This window comes from Chiroxiphia lanceolata, chromosome 3 (assembly GCF_009829145.1).
Source record: "Chiroxiphia lanceolata isolate bChiLan1 chromosome 3, bChiLan1.pri, whole genome shotgun sequence".
Lineage (NCBI taxonomy): Eukaryota > Metazoa > Chordata > Aves > Passeriformes > Pipridae > Chiroxiphia > Chiroxiphia lanceolata.
In genome coordinates, this window is record NC_045639.1 from 45472808 (window position 1) to 45495371 (window position 22564).

The 22564-nt window shown below is 42.2% G+C and overlaps 1 protein-coding gene across 3 annotated transcripts in view; it reads left to right on the top strand.

Annotated features, from left to right (window-relative positions):
* Window positions 1-22564, top strand: part of PDE10A (phosphodiesterase 10A) — a 353600-nt gene that overhangs the window by 171026 nt on the left and 160010 nt on the right. Inside the window, exon 1 of one of the 3 annotated variants that reach the window (XM_032682871.1) lies at window positions 7330-8566. The exons of 1 other annotated variant lie outside the window; for it this stretch is intronic. In XM_032682871.1, the coding sequence (XP_032538762.1) occupies window positions 7708-8566 (859 nt within the window). In that variant the 5' untranslated portion in view covers window positions 7330-7707. Of the gene's footprint in view, window positions 1-7329; window positions 8567-12604; window positions 12706-22564 lie in introns of those variants that run through there. One more of the 3 variants, XM_032682874.1, reaches the window with a different exon arrangement.

Sequence of the window (22564 nt, forward strand, 5' to 3'; positions counted from 1 at the left end):
TTGCAGCTGAGAGAACAGGGATGCTGCCAGCTTGAAGTATGTTTGCTAAGACATAGCACATGTGACAGCATGGGGAGAAATGGTGAAGTGAAGGATGGATCATGCATGAGGGAGAAAAAGCTATTGGAATAATAGGGGCTTCTGGATGATGGTAAAGAAGATAATGGGAAATAAGTAAACAAAGAGATAAAAGAGAATGAATAAAGGTGTATGACGGTGGTGTCTTATTTCTAGAGGAGAATTGTACTGAATCAAATAAGCTTGTCTTCAGTGATCTAGGGTTGCATATGTGAGATGGTATTTACTCAGGGAGAATGGCAGTAATACCCCAGCCTTTTATGTTGTGGTCTTCACATGCTGATATTAAAGTATTGTCTAAAGGAAATCTGTACTGTTATGTTGATTCTGCAGCTAGAGAAATACTGTCTGTGTGTGAGAAAAAGAGAGGGGGGAAAAGAAAAAAAAAATAGAGGGAGAAGTGTGAAGAACAAACAAGAAAAAGATAGCAAGTATGTCCTAGGGTGGAACATAAAGATAGCAGGTACCTGTTCATAGTGTGTGCATGTACAGTGCTGCTGTAAAGAAATAAGTTGTGTTGAATTTCTTGGTTCCTAAAGTGAGGATTGAATAGAGAAAAGTTACTTAGATAATAAACTTTCCTCAATTTTATCAGCTCGATTGTGGTGCTGAATGAATGCATGTTACAGCAGCATCAGTCTGAGAGCTCACATAGGACAGCTGTGTGCATACAACAAACTCCAAGAGTTCAAGATTTCATTTAAAAGTCAATCTTTCTAGCTTTCAGGATTGCAAAAGTATGTTTCTACATAGAAATAGAACATGGATTTGAAACCAAACTGTTCTAGAAAACATGTTAAATAGTCTGTGGTTGCTAGAAGTATGCATTTCTTTGCACTTTTTATCTCATCAGGGTATTAACTGTGAAAGCTAATAACTGCATTTCACTATCAACAGCCACAGTTTCAGATATGACTTTTTAACAGATGGGCAGGAATAAAGTCCTGTTCCTCACAGGGGGATAGCTTGGTAATTATTGCAATGCAACTGAAGGAAGGAGGAATTCAAGTGAAAAGGAAAAAGCATTCTTCTAAAAAACCGCTTGTTTCCCTTGAGCAATGCTCAGACATCACAAGGTGCAAATGTAGGACTCAGTCTCTTTTTTTTTTTTTTTTGCACCTGCTGTCAATATCAAAGAGAACAAAGTCTTACACTTAAACTCAGAGCGGAGATTGCTAGTTCCATCAAAGAATTTGCCAGTGATGGGGCAGAAGAACTTCTCATGAACTGTGCAAAGCATCTTGGGGAAAAGTCTACTTCTTTTTACTGGTTGTAAAATTTTGGAAAGTGAAGAAAGGGGTTGCAAGAGAGATTAATGGCGGAAAGCTGGCATTCCTCTTGGGACAGTAGCTTTGTATGGTCTGTGCTATGTGCTAGCAAGATGCACACACAACTCATGGTGAATCAGTACAATATAAGCCAGTTTTGACCTTTTCTTTTGGATTTTTGTTAAAACTGTTCTTTAATTCATGTAAAGAATAGAATTTCCATGTTCTAATTGAACACGGAATTGAAATAACTTATTTGTCTCTAGCAGATAGCTAATTATAACAAAGTTCTGTCATAAATTAACTCCAGATTTCACTATGAAAACAGGAAGACAGAATTACAAAAATTCTGATAGCCCTATTTAGTTCTCTTGCAATAAAAATGGCTATTCCAATAGTACTAGGTAACAACAGTGCTGTTGCCTACCATGCCAACCATTACGTCGTTTTCTGTTTGTATTTCATTAGTACCTCAGAGGCCCTGGTCCCAGGCCAGGATCCTGTTCTGCGGGACATAATTCAAAAGATGGTCTTTGTATCAAAGACCTTGCTGTGTTTATGGTGCTTTGGGTTTATAATAGAGCATCTCAGTAAAGAGAGCTGCTACTGGAGTTTTAATTTATTTAAAGGACAGTTTTTCTGGAAGGATGTCCTCTGCTTTTAGTAAAATAACTTAAACCCAAAAAGACATTTCACTTTCTGAACACCCTTTAAATAAAACCAGTAAATATTCGATCTTTGTACTGCATGGGATAGCACAAAATGGTAGATGGCTTCATAAGGTTTTGTTTAGCTTCTTTCATAGTCTTTCATAGGGAATAAATCTGAGTAAATATATTGCAAATGTTTCCAGTTGTACCTTGATACTAGCTTTTTTTTCAGTCATTTTAAAATGAATCTTATTTCACTTTTTATTACATTTTAATCTATAGCAATATGTCTACCTGAAAATTTTGCAACCCATAATGTCCTACCTTTGCACTTGAGCTATCTTCTTTCCATAAAGAATTGCAGTTTTTCCCAGAAAAATAATACTGAAGTATTTAGTAGTTTAGTGTGTTTCTAAAAGGAAAAAAAAAAATAGCAGGAAAAGACATGGTCTTCACAGCTTTATTAATGTACCCACCACCATACATCACATAGCATAGTGCTTCTAGAGAAACTTTTATCATTTACAGTTCCAGCCACAAAACCTTTCAACTATGTCGAAAGCTGAGCAGAAAGTGAAGTGACATAAGCAAAGCTGAACAAACTACTGAAAGCAAACAAGATATTTTTTTTCCTTTTTCTATATGTCTCTGAACAGACCTGGACTTCTTAAAAAATATGTTGTTTTGGTTTTCTGAATGAATTGCAGTTCATTTTGGATCTCCCAGTATTTCTTCTCCGCTTGGACTAGGTAATTCCCCGAAACATTTTCAAGATGGCTTCTAGGACATGTTTGCAAGTTACCAACACTGAGAGTTAATATTCTTGTGGAAAAGAGGTGGCAGTGATGGGTGTTTGTAGGATTCAAAGAAAGTGGCTGATACATACCCTTTAAACAAATTTACTCCTTGCATGAGTACAGTGTTTGAGAATAATCCTTTGTAAAAAAGAATCCCTTAAGAAATGGGGTTATTTATAAATTATTCTAAAGCTTTATAGAACAAGACTTTAGGAAACAATATCCTTTCTGGAGGTTTCTAATTGGACTGGATGATAATTGCTATATTCTGTGGGATCATTTAGCAGAAAATTCCTAGGGGGGGAAAATTATTTGGGGCTGTATTTACTCAGCTCAAGAGCTTGGGGTTTAGCTGCATTTATCCTTTTACTCTGCCTGGGGTTTAGCTGCATTTATCCTTTCACTCTGCCTGCCCCACCTTTCCAGCAGGTTACCTTCTCTCTCTTTCATTGTGGCTGCTTCTGCTGCACCCGCATTCAGGTGGTTGGTTCCATCAGCTCTGTCATCCTCTACTGCTGTCATCCTACATTTTTATAAACTCCTTTTCCTCATAATCTGTCTTGTTTCTTCTTTTTTTTTCCCCCCAAGGAATTGATCGTATATCACAGAATTAATTCTTAGGATATAAGGATAAGAGGATTTACCAGGTGGTAAAGAGTGGGACCAGACAAAAAGTCATTCCTAAAATGGAGCAGACAGAATTGGGAAAGAACAGATATTGGCTTTAAGCTGTATTTAATACCAAGCAACCTTTGTTATAACTTGATTTTACTTTTTCCCCACAATGTTTTTCTTCAAGTGTTCTGACTAAGATTACCAAATCATTGCCAAATAGGTTTATTTGTTGCTTTCAAACCAGGCGTGTTCCTGTAAGTATGATGCATGCTAGACCTCCTCATGTCTTCACTGGGCACTCTGACTCCTGAGTTCTCATGAAATCATATTTACCTATGCAAATACAGCTAAAGACTTTTGCTCACGGTTGTGCTGTCACAGGGCATTCATATCAGAACCCTCGCACCTGACGCAAGGGGATGCATCAGAGTATTTTAACTTGCATTGCTTGTGTTTCAGAGCTTTTAAAATCCTTTTTAGGGGGGATGATGTAGCAAATCTCACTGTTTCATATCAAAAATTCCTATTGCAGTGGCTGAGACTTTTCTGGTAAATGATGTGGGTGTATGGTTAGTACCACAGTGGGATCAGTGACTTCATCTCTCTATGGCAATGGAAATTGTGATGCTGGCTGAGCAATGAAAACCCAGATTGACACTGAAGAGCAAATGTGATTCATCACTAATTTATCCCCAGGTATTGAGATGGCCATGAAGCATATTTAACTTGTCTGCAAATCAGTATATTTTACAAATATATATTTACAGAGCTTGAAAATTAATTTTCACTGTCATCTAATTTCTTTTTTGTGATTGTTTTTGCTTGCCCAGTCAAGAAGCAGGTGACCAATCAAGTATGAATTGCCAATGGTTAATGAAAACTAATCTAATGAATAGTTCGTAAATGACCCTTAACCTGAAAGCTGCTTTTCTAGAATATCTGATCATTTCTTACAAATCAAAATGTGTTTTGCTTGGTTTGATGATTATACGCGTACATATTTATAAATGCACAATTGACATGCCTTGTATAAATAGATAGATATCCAGTTTCAGGCATTAATATTTGAACAACTGCAGTTTGGGTGAACAGCAACTGAAGAATTTAGCAAAGATTAGCACAGTTAAACAAGATTTCTACAGTTATAAGTTGATGATGTAAAGTTTCAGAAATTTACTCTTGGTATTGACAGAACAATTGGGACTAATATGTCTAAAGCAGTTACTTTAATTTTTTCAGGTGACTAGCTCTTGTTTTTTGTCGGTCATTTCAGTTGGATTATCTGTTTAATTTTAAACATTTTAGTATTAGAGATTTTCTAATAAGAAGTTGTTAATTGTTAAAAAAATAGACTGCAATAACAAAACACAATTCACTAAAATTTTGTTTCCATTAGCCAAGATTTCTCTTGGAGAATTTAAATGTTTGCTGGATCTCTAGTCATTGTGCAGCATTTACCACGGAAAAACCTCTATATTTAATGGCTGGACTTAAGGAAATAAAAGCATCTCACACAAATAGACATGTGAGATATAAGTTATTATTCTGTTTTGATAAAGTCATACAAATATACTAAGAGGAAGTGAATCACAAAAGCAGATTCAGTTTTCTGCATTTCAGTTCAGGATTTTTAAGCAACAGGAGGTTTTAAGAACCATGTAGATGGAAACGCTTTGGTAAAACCTACCCTATCTGAGTTTTTTTGTATTGTTTTGCAGGTTTTTTGTTCGTTTAATTAGGGTTTTTAATATGTTTTTGCATTTAAATCCTTTTGCAGACTCTGTGGATTGTTTCTTACTGTTACAGAACATTCAGCTGCTGGAAATGCACTTTAATTTGAAAGCGTTGTTATTTTCAGAGGAACATCTCTTGCAGCCTTACAGATTGATACATAAAGACTCTAACAGGAGCTGGTGTGTATTTTAGCATTAAAAGAGATCCTGAAATGATAATATAAAATACTTGAACGATTTGAAATAAAAGCCAAAAGCGTAGGTTTATACTGTTTTCAAAGCAGGAGTCGAAATTCGAAAGAGCGACCCTAATTTTGAAGCGAAAATAGGAAGACTGCAGTAGTTTGATGAGGACTCCCGCAGACACCTGGACCCGGTACCGCAGCACCTGGAGTGGCGGCGGACGACACAAAGGTCTGATCTCCGGGAAGGTAGAGGAGGAAAACAGAATCTCCCGCGTTTCGGGTGCCCTGCTGGCAGCGACCGCAGAAACATCTTTTCCGCCAGTGCCTGCAACGGTTCCAGCGGTGTCCGCTCCAGCCGCGCTCCGCGGGGCAGCGCCCGCCCTGGCTGCGCCGGGGCCCCGCCGCATCGCAACAAAATCTGCTGTCAGCGGCACAGTGGCGGCCCGGGCTGGGTGGGCACCACCGCTGCGGCAGCTTCTCCGCCCGCTGGCAGGTGGGAGCTCCGGGGGGACGCGCCGTCTGCCCGAGGAGCGCCGTTCCCTCCGCTCCGTCCAGGCACCTGCGGCGAGGAAGCCGCGGCCGCGCCGTCCTCCCGCGGCGGGGTGGCCCTGCGGCGTGTGCGGTCCCTCTCAGTCCAGCCCTGCAGGTGCCCCCCGCGCTGGCGGTCGGCGCCGTGGTGCCCGAGGGAGCTGCCAGCCTGGTGCTCGGGCAGCGGGCACTGAGCCTCAGCGCCCCTTCCGAGGGCGGGGGAAGCCCCTCTGCCCGGCAGCTGCCCGCTGGGCGAGGGGAGGCGACGGCCGGGCACGGCGACCCCCGTCCACGCGAGCTCCGCCTGCACGGGCGGCCCGAGTGATGAACGATGCTCGCCCGTTCCCGGCGCTGACAGGGCTGCGGGGCGAGGCTGTCCCGGGAGGGCAGCCGGCGGAGGGCTGCCCGCAGCCCGGGAGCTCCGTCGCGCTCATCAGCGGCGCGGGGCGTCAGCTTTAGGGCGCCTGCCGTTCCGCCCGACCCGAAGGGATTGCCCCGGCCGGGCTGAGGGGAGTCCCGCTGCCGATTGGCGACGCCGGCCCCCTTTCCCCACTGCCGGAGGTGAACTCTGGTGGGCTCGGACCTCTCTGCCCGCCTCTCGACGGCCGCTGGCGCCCAGGACAGAGGGAGTTTAGGGCGAAAACGAAATACGCAGGGCCAGGGCTTTCAGCGCGATCCTCGGGCCCTCTCCGATTTGAGCCCATCTTCGGGCTTCCCTTGACCGGCCGTTCCCCCGGCGGCTGCCCCGCTGAGGGACACGGTAGCGCTGCCCGCCGAGGCGCCGTGCAGGCGGGACGGGCGGACTGCGCCCGGGCTGGCGGGGCGAGGCGGCGGCGGCGGGGTGCTCCCCCGACGGGGGCTGCGGATCGGGACCCCAAATACCAGAGTACATCAGCGCGGGTGCTGGGTGGCGGCTGGCCCCTGCGACAGGCTCGCTGACGAGCAGCGGCTCCTTTGCCGGCGGAGCAAGGCCGGTGGCAGCCCCAGGGCCACGCTGCACCTGAGGGAAGGGTCTGCGACGGCCCCTCGGGGGGCCGGAGGGCTGGGGCTGAGGGGTGGGTGACTGCTAGTGTGCCAAGTTGTGGGGAGGGCGGGGAGGGGGCTGAAACAAACACGTGTGATGGGGAGGGACTGTGCCTCTTCGCATAGGAACGGTGTTGGATGTCCCATAGAAACGGAGGGGCAGTTCTGTGGCGTCTCCATTCCAGACACCGCAGGGCGTCTACCTTTTGATCTCAGCGGCTGGAAATATACGTTTAAAATAATGAGACCGCATAGGGAGGATCTTTTCCTCGTGTCTCTCCTCGCGTTCCCTTTAGGTAACCGCTGTGCCGTAGTTCCCGTGTGCGCGCCTGGCAAAGAGAGGATGGGAGGGAGGGAGGCAGCCTGGGAAGCGCTGGCTCCGCCAGTGGGCGTTTTCTGGCGGCCGGGGCTGGTGCTGGAAGCGGCACTGCAGTGATTGTATCTGCCTCTTTGCAGGCGAGCGCGCACATACGGGGCAATATTTGCCTCGCTCGAAGAAAATACAGATTGTTGCCGTTTTCTTGCTCTGAATGTGAGGTGGGAGCATGGGGAAAAGCGGACTTTAAAAGGGGATTGGAACCGTTTAGCGGTCAGTAGCGCCCTGTCCCTCCGGCCTAAAGGGGGAACGGAAATGTGAGGATTTTATGAGGGCGGGGAGCCGGAGTGCGAAGGAAATAGTGCCCGGGGGTTGCCGGAGGGAACGAAGGACCGATCCACGGTAACCCCTGGTTTGGCTCCGTCCTTTTTCGGCTTCCTCTTTCGCTTTAGTCCGGTATCTCTCCTAGGCGTCCTGCCTTAAACTACCGGGAAAGGGAGGGAAGAGCGGAAGCATGTCCAACCCGGAGAAGCGGATCTTATCCCGCCCCTCGGCCCCCCTGGCTGCAGCACTCGGGGAAAAGCCCGGCTCCGGCAGCCGCCTGCTCCACTCTCATGGCCAGAGCGGTGGAGGTGGAGGCAGCGGCGGGTCTCTTCCTCCTCCCCCCGCTCCTGGAGGCGGCTCGGCTGCCTACAGCTCCCTCTCTGTCCTCCTGACAACCACCAGCAGCAGCAGGAGCCGCGCTGCAGGGACAGCCTCTTCTGCCGTCTCCGCCAGCATCGTCTCCAGAGCGGCAGCGGCTCCTTTCCTCGCTCCAATCCCCTCCTTTTCCTCCGCTTCTCCATCTTCTTTTTACTTCTTGCCGCCGCCTCCTCGTTTCCCCTCCTCGTTTTCCTTTAACCTCACAAGTCTCCAAGGGAGGGAGGGAGGAGGAGAGGCAGCGAAAGCGGCAGGAGGAGGAGGAGGAGGAGGAGGAAGAGATGTTGGCGGAGCAGCAGCAGCAGCAGCTCACTTGATCGCCCATCCAGGCGGCAGCGGCAGGAGGAGACTCTTCTGTTCTTCCTCCATCCAGGGCTTGCTGCTCCGTTCCGCAGCCGGCGGCCCTCGGCAGCACCACTCCCGGCCCCTCCTCTCCCCAGCAGCCTCTCGCCCGTGGTCCTGCAATTCCCTCGCTGCTGCAGCAGCAGCAGCCCGCGGCGACGGGATCCGAGGAGGCGACGGCCCCGGCGGGAGCAGGACTCCTAGGCGGCAGCAGCGGCAGAGAGGCGCCTTCTTCTCCTTCTCGTCTCCCCTGCTCCTAGGGCCAGACATGGAAGATGGATCTAATTCTGCAAGCTGCTTTAGGAGGTTTACGGACTGTTTCTTGAATACAAGTAGGTACCGGAGCGCTGTGCCCGGCGGCGGGTCGCGCGTGTCTCGGGGGAGGGAGAAGGGCTGTGTCGGAGGCTGGGTGCATGCCTCGTGGAAAGGGCATTTCTTTGTGTGTGGGGGGGAGGCGAGGACACAAAGGGGCCGTATACGTGGGGCGTGCGTGGACGCATGGAGGAGCGGCCGGGTGTGTATTGAGGATGCACGGACAAAGGGGATGCTCAGTGTAACTGAATGCTCTTTGTGGGAGCTGGCTGTTAACGCCTCGAGGATTTCGGCATCATTCCGGGATCAGACAACTCAATGTATATGTATGTCAACCCTTTACTTGGTACATGCTTAATTTGCTCAGGAATGACACGTAGGGGATTGGAGACTGTCCCCCCTACTTACTTGAAGTAACAATAAGGAAGCATTATGGTATTGGCAGTTGACAGAAATGCAGCGACGGAAGACCGAAAAGGGTTGAAATGGATCGCTTCTTTCTGCATCCCCCGTCAGATCTGCCACGCGCGGTCACATTCCGTATTTCTGATCCGGCTTTGGTACCGGGTGCCGCCTTCCACTGGCCGTGGCTCGTTGTAAGGCGGGCCAGGAGCCGGAGAGGAAACATGTGCTCCTTGCTACTGGGGGGTTGGCGCTGGAACGGGGGTAGTGACCGGCTGGTGGGGAGGGCGGAATAAAGGGGGCACTGAGGAGCTCCGTACAGGGCGCCCCGCAGCCAGCCGTTCCCAAACCCTCGCCGGCTCCCACCGAGCCCGAACGCGGGGGAAGGGCGCGGGACCGCGCTCTTGCCGTGCCGGGAGACGAGAGTGGGGCCGGAGCTGCCGCTCGGCCTCCTCTTGGTGCGGAGCTTGGCGAGTGCCCTCCCCGTGCTGGCCGGGGGAGTCCGGCGGGAGCGGCCCAAGCCCCGAGACGGGCTGTGGGAGCGGAAAGGAGGGCTTCGCACGACAGAAACTCCCCGTTCTCGGGGATGCGGCCCGGCTCCCCCTCGGGTGTCTCGCCCCGAGCCTCCCGGTGCCGCCAACCCCGCTCCGAGGCGCTTCCCTGACACACCGCGTCCCGCAGGGTGGGCGCCCCCGGGGCTGGGGCGGCCCTGGAGTGCTCGCAGCTTCGGGCCGAAACCTCCCGGGGTCAGGTTGCCCGTGCCCCACAGCCAGGAAGGGAAATGTGCTGGGCTTCGGTGTGGTAATGGGACGAATGAATTTCCACGCGGAGCGTGTTGTCTGGGCAGAAATAATTTTTTTTATTTTATAAAAAACTTTTTTTCTTGCCCAGTATTTTGATGCTTAGGTGACTTCAGTCAACTGTGGCTATTTCTTTCTTTTTGTGACAGTTCCTTAATTTGTAGATATATGTCTTAATGTGTCCCTAGACTTGTATTTTAATCTTTTAGTATACTTTGATAAGGGTGGCTTTTTGGATACTAGTGAATCGTATATAGTTCACAGGTGTTTTCATTTTGGGTGTGTGTGTGAAGAACTACAGAGATGTTTGCTGAAATCTCATTATTTGTCTTATTGTCTTACAGCTGTCTTTAGCACAAGAGCTTGCAGTTGTGGTAGTACTAGTGTTCCACGGTAGAGGTGAATAAAAATGTTTATATATTTGCTGCACTGTCTTTTTGAAACTTTATCCAATAGTTGATCATGTTACAGAGCCACATACTTGTTTAGTCTTGAGGCCTGATGGGAATCCTAAGCTCTTGTAGTTTTAATTTTCTCTGTGTTTGAGGGGGTAGAATGATGCCATGCATGTTTTAAAATAAGTGGTCTTGGGAGCAAGGGACGAAGCCAGGGAATGTGTGTCATGTAGGGCAATTCACTCCTATGCTAGATTAGGAAAAAGATGATGTGGAAAATGTCGTCTCTGTTCAAAACAGCTTTAAAAGTAGTGGCGAATTCAACTTAAGCTATTTTATGAACACTTGAACACAATGAACTTGGTCATCTTTCACTGATTGTGACCTCTGACTGAAGATTTTCCGGCAGACAGGAAAGGAGCAGAACTATTCTTTCCCCTGTGAATTTACTGACGTCTAAGACATGCAGCCTCTCTCTCTGTGGAAACACTTTTCCATGTTCTGCAGCCTGCTCTCATGCAACTTTCAAGAACTTAAATGTCTTATATCTCTACTCCTCTCTTGAATGTGATTGAAATCGGCCAATGGGCTCAAAAGATATTAGTGAGATCAGATGGACACACATCCCCATGCATTGCGTATATACATATGTGGACACCTCCCTCCCTCCCCGAGTGATTGCATAACTGATTTCCTTAGGAAACCAGGCTGAAAAAAGGAGTGGAGGGAAGTTAAACAAGATACTATTCAGATCCAGTGAAGCTACGGCAAAGAACACTTGTCAACTGTTTGGAGTACTGTGCACAGTGCTGGTTACAGTGCAGCTGGAAGACTGTCATTGTTTTGAAGAGGATGAGATAATGTAAAATAATGAGGATAATATTCTGCATCTCATAGGTTTTGTTTCCTAAACCATATTTTAGGTTCTAAATCATACTTATATACATATATACATTTGACTTTAAAGACAAAAAGAAGTCTAAATATTTTCACAGAGAAACTGAGGAGTTCTGTAGGGAACAGAATTGAGATGAGCCCTTTTGGAAAGGAGATTTAAAAGTGACATAACAGAATCCTTTCCACGAGTGGAAAACAGTGAAATTGCTGGAGAGGTGTTCTTCTTTCACCTCTGAGCTCTTTTGACTTGTGAGCTCTCCAGTCAGGATTTTGTTAGAAGATTCTTGATATTAAAATTTTAGATTCTGCAATACACAGTTTGCGCCATATCTGACTCATTTAGTTTTCAATATTCCCAACGAAGCACTGGACTGCGGAAGCTTATATGAACTTTTTGTGGTATGAATTGTTTTTCTTAACTGTTTAAAATCTTGGTGCATAACATGGTGTTTTAAGAAACTTTTAGTATTGAATATCCTGGATCAATAGTCCAGTGGAGTTCTATCATATTTAGGATACTGCAAGTTACCAGATATCCCATATTTCAGGTTTCTGGGAAATGTCTTACATTTAGGGGAGCATCACATCTTCCTTCTACGTTCAAGGTCTCTAAAGGTGCACATATAGCATATGTCATCTGTGTGCAAGTGTGCCATGAGTCTACTGACAGGTATGAATATTTTACAATAAGATGGCTTTCTGCTCGTCAGAAAATTATCAACATAATGTTATTTTATACAGTTACCTTTTTTTCTGGCTTTTTTCTGTTTGTTTGTTTGAGATGCAGCAACTTTATCCTGTACCTTCACATGCCAGATGCTAAGACTTTCTGATTAACAAGTACTTTAGGAAAGAATGAATGTAGTAAGATCTGTAGTTCTGGAAGAAAATAGCAATTAAAGTTTAAATAAAGTTAAAATTATTCCTGTTACCTACACTACTGGGAAAGTTAATCTTGGCTTGATTCTCATTTTTTTTCTGGTATGTGTATTAATTTTTTGCAGTCAGGGTGTTTTAAGCCAAATGCTAATCTTTAGCAATGAATCCCTTATGTAAAGGTGGACAGGGTTTGGCTGTACAATTAGATCATGCTTAAAATTTAGATGATATAAAAAAAATTTCATCATGATGTAAAAAGTTTTCAACCCGTGGATTCTGGCTCTGGGTTCATTGAAAGCAAAATTGTCACTTAAGTGGTATATAGTTAAGTGGTGTCTTTCAGTGCTTGCCATCAGGACTGGTGTTTCATAGTATCACATTTTGCTTTAACATGTAGGAATACCAGGTATCCTGGTCTCCAGCACTGCCGTTCTGTTTAGAGGGATAACAGAAAAATATATAGGGCAGACAGCAAGGAATGGCATGGAAAGGGAATGAAAACCATGTAAGCACAAGCAGGTAACAGTGAAGAAGGGCTTGTTTGTCCAAGTCAGGTATTTTTGCAAATGGTTGTCTATAAGACATGCAGTTTACATTTGAAATAACTAATTCTCTGTCACTTTGACTCCTCAGCTCTGCTGCCTGTGTTTGCCTGATGGCTTGGGGTTACCTAGCACTCATAAGCCTTGAGAAAGGAGGAAACACCTTCACTGTTAACTCAGTAACCTTGCTCCTCCTGTAAAATGGACTGCGAAAAGTGTGATTATGCATACTGGGATAGTGTAGGTGAGTTGGGAGATGGTTTCTTTCTGCCACTTGTGTGAGGAGGATGCCAGCTCATTTATGATTCTAACACAAGGCTGGCAGCTCCATTCACCCCATTTGTGTCCTTATTCCCTTTGCTCATGTTTAAGCCATACATTCCAGCTGGATATGGTGAAAACCTGAAACATAAAGATGAGTTTTTATTTGACATATATATGACTTAGTGACTTGATTTTGAAACAGTCGTGTAAATGTTTATTTCCACTGATGATCCAGGACATATACTTGGCTGACTTGCTTTTATATCATCTGTTATACAGATCAGTACAACAGTCACTTTTATTTAGTTTTAAGATTTTATGCTGTATTCTAATACAGCTAGAGCATGCCTAACATTCTTTGAGCATTATCAAATCATGAAGTCGGTTTTAGATTCAGAAAATTAAGAATGAGAGTCTGTGAATGAATGGATTTATTACTTGGAAATGGCTTATGCAGCTTGTTGGTTGATGTTAACCTTGTCTGTATTTAAAATCATATTTCAATTTGAGTCAAGTATCAGCTCAATTTTTAATGCTACTTTAAAAAGTATTTTAGTTTCAAGTCATTAATACTTTAAAATTCAATTTTTTTTTTACAATATTCTAATTTTTGCACTGCTGGCACTGTTATCATATTTTAAAAGGAAGCTAAAATCATAAGTAAAAATATATAGAAAGAAAAGGGCTGTTTGAGTTTTTTTTAATTGTTTTTATACTCCCTCTGCTGGCTGTTTCAATTACAAGTACCTGTACTGAAACATTTTTACTAAATCTGCTCTTCCTTTTACTGTTTTATCAAATAAGCAGTAAAGTGCATTGATTTCAATCTGTATTTAAATTTTCTTAAAGAAAGTATAATTGTTAAATGAAGAACACTATTTGCAGGAATGGAAAGTCTGACACTTTTTTTATGGAGCAATATTTTTATTTTTGTTATACCCTATATTTATTTGAACTCCTGTCCTAAAAACTATTGAATCTTTGAGTGTGTCGACTGCATCTTCACTAGTAAATACCACAGAAATAACAATTTATATATTATTCCAAAAGATTTGGTTATCTATTTCATTTGTTGTAACAAATTTACTGCCCAGCTTTGTTTTATGCGATAAAATGTAAATAATGATGCTTTGTTTTGTTAAAAAAAAATAATTTGAGTCATGAGTTTGACTTACATCTACTTTATTAGCTACAAGGCTGCACTCGAAATATTCTGCAGATGTAATGGATAATTTCTTAAGGTACTGGTTTTGTTACAGTAATAGTGTACAATAGTGTTCATTCAAAATATTTATAGCACCCAAAAATTATAATTCTTCGTAACTTCAGAGGTTCTATGCAAGGGTTGCTGTATGTATTATTGAAATGAAGCCATTGCATTCCCCATGGGTGTTGATAATGGCTAAAACAGTTCAATATTTCTTGTTGGTATTTCTGCTAAAGATCCAACCTGCTTTGTAGTGTCCTTACTTGTGCTGGTACTTGGCTTCCCACGGTTGGAGTTTGAAGAGTGCCACCTACTGATTGACAGCTCCGAGAGTGCTACTGCCTTTCCTGTCTGAAAGCTCTCGCAGCTCAGCCTCTCTTATCTTGTGGGATGTGACAAGTTGATGCAGTTGAACCTGGCAACTGTGTTGAATCAAGTCCCAGCTTTGACCTCTTCTATTAAATGATGTTGTTTTTTTTTTCTAATTTGTTTCAAGGTGAGGACACAGGGTTTTCATCCTGGGAGGTGGGCTTCCCTTGCCCCCCTTGTCCCCTTTTTAAAAGCTTTTGAGAAAGTGGTGTATTTCTGTAGTTTCTTCACCACTCTTTGTCAAGCTGTCATAATTAGTGTGGGAGGAACCAGCCTGGCTGATGTTTATTGAAGACTTTGGCTTCTGCTATGCCAGACGATGTAATGATGTGTTGCACACTCGAGTGAGACAGTTCAAAAGGCACATAACAAATCCATAGTCATGACTTCGTTAACAAATGAACATTTCAGAATGCTTATGATGTGATTTTTTTGCAGGAGAGAAGGACAATCTTGCTAATAAGTTCTAAATTTTTTATGGTAAATTAATGAATTCATCTTTACTATTAGCGCACTCTGAGAATGCTTTATTTCAACATAGAAGTATGCTAATTATGTTCTTAAAAAAAAACTTGGCAAGTGTATGAACTAGTTTAAAAAAGTGTATCATTTACATACTTACAAAGAACTCCTTTATTTCAAAATTCTTTTTATATATCTTTTTCTCAGTGATTTATTACCACAGGAAGCTTTCTTAACTCCAAGTTCCTAAGCAGCTTGTCACAGGTGGCATTAAGAACAAGAAATATTGGTTTTATAAATTTCATATTCCTTTGAAAAATACATTGATAGCAAGTTTTAGTTTGGGTGAGATTTTTAGTGATAAAATATGACGTCAATAAGAGATGCCAAGTCTTAAAGCTCAGAAGGACTAGAGATGGAACCACTGTATCACTTGAAGGCTTTCTGAAAAGTTCTGACTCGAGAATACTAAAAGAAAAGGCTTTTGGATGTTATTTACTATCTTCAGAGAAGCCATACTAATGTTATTGGTATCTAATTAAAATAATAATAAAAAAACCTAAATGTAGAAGCAGCAGTAGTAATCTGACCTTCTTTGATGCTGGGACCCAAAGAAGAGATTGTCAGGGTCTGAGACCAGTTAATCCACCTTCCTTCTGGAAACTGTGAAGATTTAATGCTTTCATTAGCACTTATTGATCTGATTCCTTGTTTCTGCATTATTAACCAACTCTCGTGCAGCAGAGCTGTACTTCTCCTAACAAAGTTTATTCAACTGTTAATGATTTCAACATTCTTTCTTCCTCTTACCCTTCCACTTGCATCAGAAAGAAATCCCCTAATGTCAAGCCACAAATACTTCCCAAAGAAAAGTAAACTTTTGCATCTGAAATTCTAATAAGTTTGTACAGGAACCTCACATCTCTAATCCTTCTGACCCATATGTGCCCAGAATAGCAGGTTTTTGCAGCTGCTGACAAGCATTGCTATGCTCACCTTAATAGTACTGCTTGCTTTGCTTCACCCTGTGGGGAAATTTTGGAAGTAAAGATACCCCTTTCTTTGTCATATATATTTTAGTAGGATTTCTGCAACATTAGGGTGTTCTGCTGCTTCAGAGAATAAAATGCTTAGCCTGAGTTATGAGAGTTAAATGTGCATCCTTTTTATTATTTTGTAGTTTTCCTCACTGCCTAGTTTTTATATCCCCATTATAGTTCTTCCATAGTACCTTATTTTATTTGCTTCCAAACTGGATAAAGCTATTACCCTCTCTTCTAATGGTCTTTGACTTAGTCTAAAGAAAAAAAAATTGTCTCAGTATTTCACTAATGCTCTTTTTTTTCCCTAACACATAGCAGTTAAGTTTATGACAACTCACTCTTTCACTTACACTGGGTTTTTTGTGTCTACATTTTTTATGTCTTTCATGCATGTACAGATACCTTGACAACTTTTCTAGAGTGAATTCTTTTTTGGAACACAGCTCAGTCAGTTATCCTTTCTTTGTGTGGCTTTCTCTCTTTCAGTTGTATCTGTAATTTCAACTTAATATAATTTCCTCCTTGTCCACCCATCAGCTTATTTTAGCTGATGTTTCCTTCTTGATTGCTGAATTGTTTTGATTTCGTTTCTTCCAGCAGTGGGCTGGTGTCTTAGCCTGTTCTTTTTACAGTGTTTTTATTTTACCTGGCTGCTTTTGTTGAGTGAAGGCACTATGGTGCTGTTGCTCTTCTTCTGGTATAGCTCACTTCAGCGGTATTGTCTGTTTTTTTTAGGTAAGATGAAATTTTGCATGGTAGTTTGAAAATGCTCATTGTGTGTTCTGTATTTGTGGTGAGTCATCGTATTTCCTAATCTGCCACTGTCTGCCCAACCCTAAGTGTGATGTCAGTAGAAATTTTTTGCTTGCTTTTTTTTAAGCACACGTAAGACTGATGAAAGTTACTGTTTGATGTAACAGGAAACTGAACTCATCTGTTCTCAAAACAGACACTGCCTTAGCTAGTATGCTCAGGTTTCATTGTGTTAGGCTCCTGTGCCTCATCCTTGAGAGCAAATTGCTTTTGTGTGGATGTGTCTCATTGTTCCCGTGTCTTCAGTTTTCACCAGTAAAGACTCCTGAGACAATTACGCTTGGAAAGCTGCTTTTTCATGCATCTTGAGTCTTAAATGTAGTTCTGTAGCCTTCAGCTCATGATTCTGAACGCAAGAAGGTCTTGGGATAAGAGGTGCCTTTTGAGAAGTTCTTTGAAGACATCAGTGAGTGCAGATGACCTGCAGTTTCCAATGTCTATAGAACAGTGCATTCCTCATACAACTTTTGGCTTAGCTCTTGTGGTGGTAGAAAGAACTGGATCATTTGGCGTGTTGTAGGAACTTTAACAGACTTTTTTGTAGGTAGGAATTTGCTTGTAGTTTGCACGGTTGTTTCAAATCTTTTTTGGACTTTTTTCGGAGTGATAAGCAATGCTTATACTTCTTGAGCTAAGCACAGAGAGAGCGTGGGCTCGAGCTTTAGACCTGTCCATTCTGCTTAATTTTGAGAGTGCTCCTTGCTCTAGTTTAGGCTGATGCCTAACTGTCTGAATGTGTGTTGGGAGTAAGCAAAGGGGGACTGTTCCCAAAGGGCAGTGCTGTACTTTCCTCTTCTGACCTGGAGAAAGGAGGAGAGTTTAGCTTTGCAGACACAAGCTGTGTCATGCCTCTGTACTTTGTGGCTAGAGACCAGGCCCTGGGCTGTTTTAATTACTTGTATAAGGACATAGCCATATGGACCAGCAGAGGAACCAAATAGTCTAAACTGTTTGTGGCAGTAGGCAGACCTTGTTTCTGCAGACCTTTTTTCTACAGACCAAGTTCTCCTAGAGAATTAACCACAAGCTCTACAAAATCCTGAATGAAAGATACATCCAGTGAATAAGGGACCATTGTTGGAGGGCATGGCTTGCTGCCCAACTCAGTGCAATTATTTATATTTAAGGTCTTTGTCTCCTCAACTTGCTGCTTAAAAAGAATTTTTGAAAGTTGTGGCTAAAATGTGTAAATGAATGTTCACAGGGGAACAAGAAGACACAAAGTTTGTCAGTTGACAAGGATGAATGAAGTGTGTGTGGTGATATCACATATCTTAAGTTAATGAAAAATGATGGAGACATATCCATCCATGACAGTAGTATTGAAGGGGTAAAAATCAGAAACAGAAAAGGGAGAAGATTGTAATGGTAAGAGAAGATAACATTTTTTTGCTCAAAAGAATGCAATTACAGCAGAAGAAAATGTTCATCCTTATAGTGAAAGCTATTTATAAACTATGAGAAGTTTCTTTTGGGGTAGATGAAAGGCGTGATATGTAAATATCTCCCAGCAAATCATTAAATTTCTAGGAAATCTCTTCAGTGAAGTATAAGATTTCGCTGAAGTGTAAGATATAAGATGACCATTTGTGTGTTACTTTTTAATGTCACAAATGTTTTGTTTCTGCTTAACTATAACTTTTTCCTCTTTAACAACAACATAAGTGGTACCTGGTGAATGTTATAAACTTGATGAAGGTAATTACAGATAACGTTTTAATTTATTTCTTTACTTTTTATAGCTTAATATTCATGGATCAGCCAACTGCTATTTGACAATCTCTTGTTTATGCCAGCTGACAGTGTCTTTTACTATTTTTTATGGTCACTGAAAGTTTACTGTTCTACCCTATGTGTTTTTTCTTTTTTTTTTTTTAATGCTTAGTTGTAGTTTAATAACTTATCCACCTTGTTCCTGCTTTTTTTCTAACAGTTTATTAAAGTGTAATTTGGCTACACATGCCTTTTCTCTGTCTCTTAACATGAATTTCCTTGGATGGCTCTATCCGTGGATATGTTGTGACTATAGCAAACATCACTGTGGTTGGTTAGTTTGCTGATGTGACCTCTTGCTTTTCATGACAAGCCTTGGTGCTTGTTTACAAGATGATGTTGCAGGTGTTACCCTCTGATTTGACTGCAAGGCTAATTTTTTGTTTGTTTTTGTTCATTCAGCTGTCTGTACCTTTTTAAAAATATGTTGAACTACTCTCTTAGCGCTTTACAACATCTTATTATAACAACTTGTATTTGAATCAAAGCAACTAGCTGTTCTGCTGGGCCGAGAAAGACTTTTTTCCTAAGTGCTTGTAAAAAGGAGGCTTTTGTTTTTCTTGTTTCACAGTTTTGCTGTTTATGGAGCTGAAGGGAGGAATTGTAAGGAAGTTGAAATCTGCTATATATATCAAAATTGAAAAGAGAACATGAGAACAGTTACACAGTTATATTGAGCAATATTGGAATTTTTAAATTTTCTTGCTACAACATAAATTGGTAAGGCTTAAGTTTTGTTTAAATATAGAAATGTCCTGCTCTGGACTTCACTTTGGAACTTAAAACTCAGTTGACAAACTGGTTTTAAAGTCTCTTAAAATACTTTTATATTGGCTTATACTAATATAATTTTGATAGGTTTTAGACATCAGAGATGAGCTTTGGCAATTCTACTAGTGCCAGCTGAGGTACCTAACCTATGCTTCTCTGCTGGAAGTCACTACAGCTCAGCAGCGGTAGCAGAAAAAAGGCTCAAGCCCATTGGCTTCCTAACTTGCGATTCGTGCAAAGGTGAATGTCTGCTAGCTTACTGAGCTGTAGGCTGCTGTGATGGATGAAGAAACACAAAGACGACCTTGGGTCCTACTCATGTGCTGGTGATTACAAGAGGCTGTTAGGAGCAATGAGGACATAAACTTAAACCTGCTTGCTTCATCCCCTGTCAATGCTGGAAAGGATCTGACTCCAAAGCAAGCTGTTTTAGGAAGCTGAGATATGGTAGGTTCCTGTTGAGTAGAGTAAGTTTTCTGTTAGTTAACTTCCTGAATAAGTTCAGGAAGTTGATTTTGTGTAGTCAAAGGTTCACCAGTGCTGATGGGAAGCCTGTTGACACGTCAGCCTATTGCTGGGAGCTGATGAGAGGATAAACCCCCCCTTTCATCAGCAGCTCATCTTAGATCAACTTGGCTGTGCTTGGTACACTTACGCCATAGTTTCATGGTCACTTGAAGTTCACGTAAACTAACCCTCCTGTTTAAATAAATGGTCTAATTCTTCCTCCTTAAGGCTGCTCTTTCTATACATGAGTACTCCTCCCTTTTGCAGGCACATTTGTGAGTTGAAAGTGCATGTTTAAAATGTATTATTTAACATGGAAGATGGGGATATAGCATGATTTATGTAATATAAATTTTGCTATCTTGGAAGTCAGCTTTATGAAGGTCTCTACTTGTATGCTTAGGGTTTTTTGTTTTGGTGTTTGGTTTTTTTTTCCCCACAAGACTTTTACTTCTCTTGCCCAGTATTTCACCTAGCCCACAATGCGCGTGATGTAGACAGGAAGTATTACTTGTTATCTTCTTTTCTTTGTAGCAAACCCCAAATCCTTCTAATTCTATAGTTAAGACCTTTCACAAAAATGGAACTGATAGTTGTCTTTTAGGCTTTTCTACTGGTGGTAGTTGCATAAAAGTTTTATGGGAATGAAATACATTTTTTTTTCATAGAATCACAGAATAGCCTGAATTGGAAGGCACCCACAAGATGATCAAGTCCAACTCCTGGACCTGCACAGAAACATCCCCAAGAGTCACACCATATGCCTGAGAGCATTGTCCAAATCCTTTGTGAATTCTACCAGGCTTGGTGCTGTGACCATTGCCCTGGGGAACCTGTTCCAGTGCCCAACCACTCTCTGGGTGAAAAACTTTTTCCTAATATCTAAACTAAACTTCCCCTGACTCAGCTTCGTACCATTGTCCTGGGTCCCATCTCTGGTTACTATAGAGAAGAGATCAGTGCCTGCCCCTCCTCTCCCTCTCACGAGGAAGTTGTAGACTGCAATGAGGTCTCCCCTCAGTCTCCTCTTCTCCAGGCTGAACAGACCAAGTGACCTCAGTTGCTCCTCATACGGCTTCCCCTCAAGGCCCTTCATGATATTCATAGTCCTCCTTTGGACTCTCTTTAATAGCTTTTATCCTTTTCTGTGCTAGGGGCAGTAATAGTCTCTTGTCACTTGCATATTACTGAAGAATGCAAAAGGAAAGGGATTAGGAAGAAGTCCAAGAATATTCACTAGTTTTCTCTATGTCAGTGATTGGAGATAACCTGAAATAATTATATTCATCATCTCTACCCATCCCCTGCCCCAAGCACTGAGTGAACACAAACTAATTCTCACAACAAACCTGGAAGTTTTCTAAACCAGGAGATTATCAAAACTTAGACAGCACGCTGTCTTTCCAAGCAGTTGGGGAAAACCCTATCAAAGTAGATGAGTGGCTACAAAGTAGAAAAATGGCAAAGCCACAATGAGAAGTCACCACTTGGCTTCTAATATGGGGATCTTTCTGCGAGATAACATTGCTTTAATGATCCAAGAAGAATGTTGCTATAGCTTCCTGTGACTTTATTTGTTTTTGTGTGTGTCTTTTTCTGTAAACAGATCCCAGACACTGGGGATCTGGAAGCTTTGGTTGAAAAACATAATAGTGCATTGTTCTCTTCAAGGCCAAAATTGAGACCACTTTAAATGTTCTTGCATTAAAAGCATGAAGTGTAAAGTAAGCATTAGTTTTATTAGACCTACTTCTGCTGCTGCTGCTGCTGCTTTTCTAAGATGCATTTTAATTGAGGGAAGAATTACTGTTTTAGCAAATAACATTATATTTGTTGAGAAATGGTAAGAACAATGAAGATGATAAGTTTGCCTCACCAGCATCAATAAGACTAGGGGAGAAAAAGAAAGGAAAGAGAAGACAAACTAGAGGATGTCCTTCAGATGCTTCTAGACTGTATTTGCAATTCATAGTTTTCTGACCACTTACCATTTTCTGCCTCATTTATTGATCTCCAGCATTAGAATTTGCAGCAGTTTTACTTCACCTTTTGCTATGAATTTGCTCTTAGTTTCAGAACATACATTCATCCTCCTATATATTTATTAGTATGGTCTGGCCACAACTAATAGTGCTACAGTCAGTGGTGTTGCTTAAAAGTGAAGTATTGAGCTGTATTGAGAGAACTGCAGTTAGTAATGTAATGTTTTTTGTAGATGTTTTCATAACTCAAACCACCATCTTTGCATCAACTGGGAGATCTTTGTGAAACTGTTTCAGAGCTCTTGCACTTCAAGATAGTTATTGGAGTTTGGGAGGAGTATCAGTAACGGGTGAAAATAAGGAGAAATAGATAAGCACATTTAAAATAATACAATGACTGTAAAGCAATATATCTTCAGTCTAGATGATGGTTATTGATATGTTACCATGTTGCTATCCAGCATGCACTTTTTCAATAACATGGAGAAGCACGGATAATGGTCACTTCCTGTCTTGTACTGCTGGAGATTTTATGTGGTCCTTTACTTATTGGTGTCTTTTATATTGTTTGGCAGTCAAAATCTGCATGTGAAGGTTTAGTCCTTCAGTTTTATCAACTGATCAGCTGATGTGCAGTTTAGTGAAACTTTTGAATTCAGGCTTTGGATTTATTTAGTTAGTTTTTAGTAGTTTATTTCTATCACACACTTTGGTAATAATTCTGTTCTGAAAAAAACCCCCAAATCTCTGTATTTTTGAGTTATTTTGGTAAAATGCTGTAATACAAATACTGTCATCTTACTGACATAATGCTTTTTTTTTGGAGCAGTGCATAATTTGGGTACCACCCAAAGTGCTGTTCTCCTACTTTGTATGTTTTCATATTTTAGCTACTTTGCTTACATGATTTTT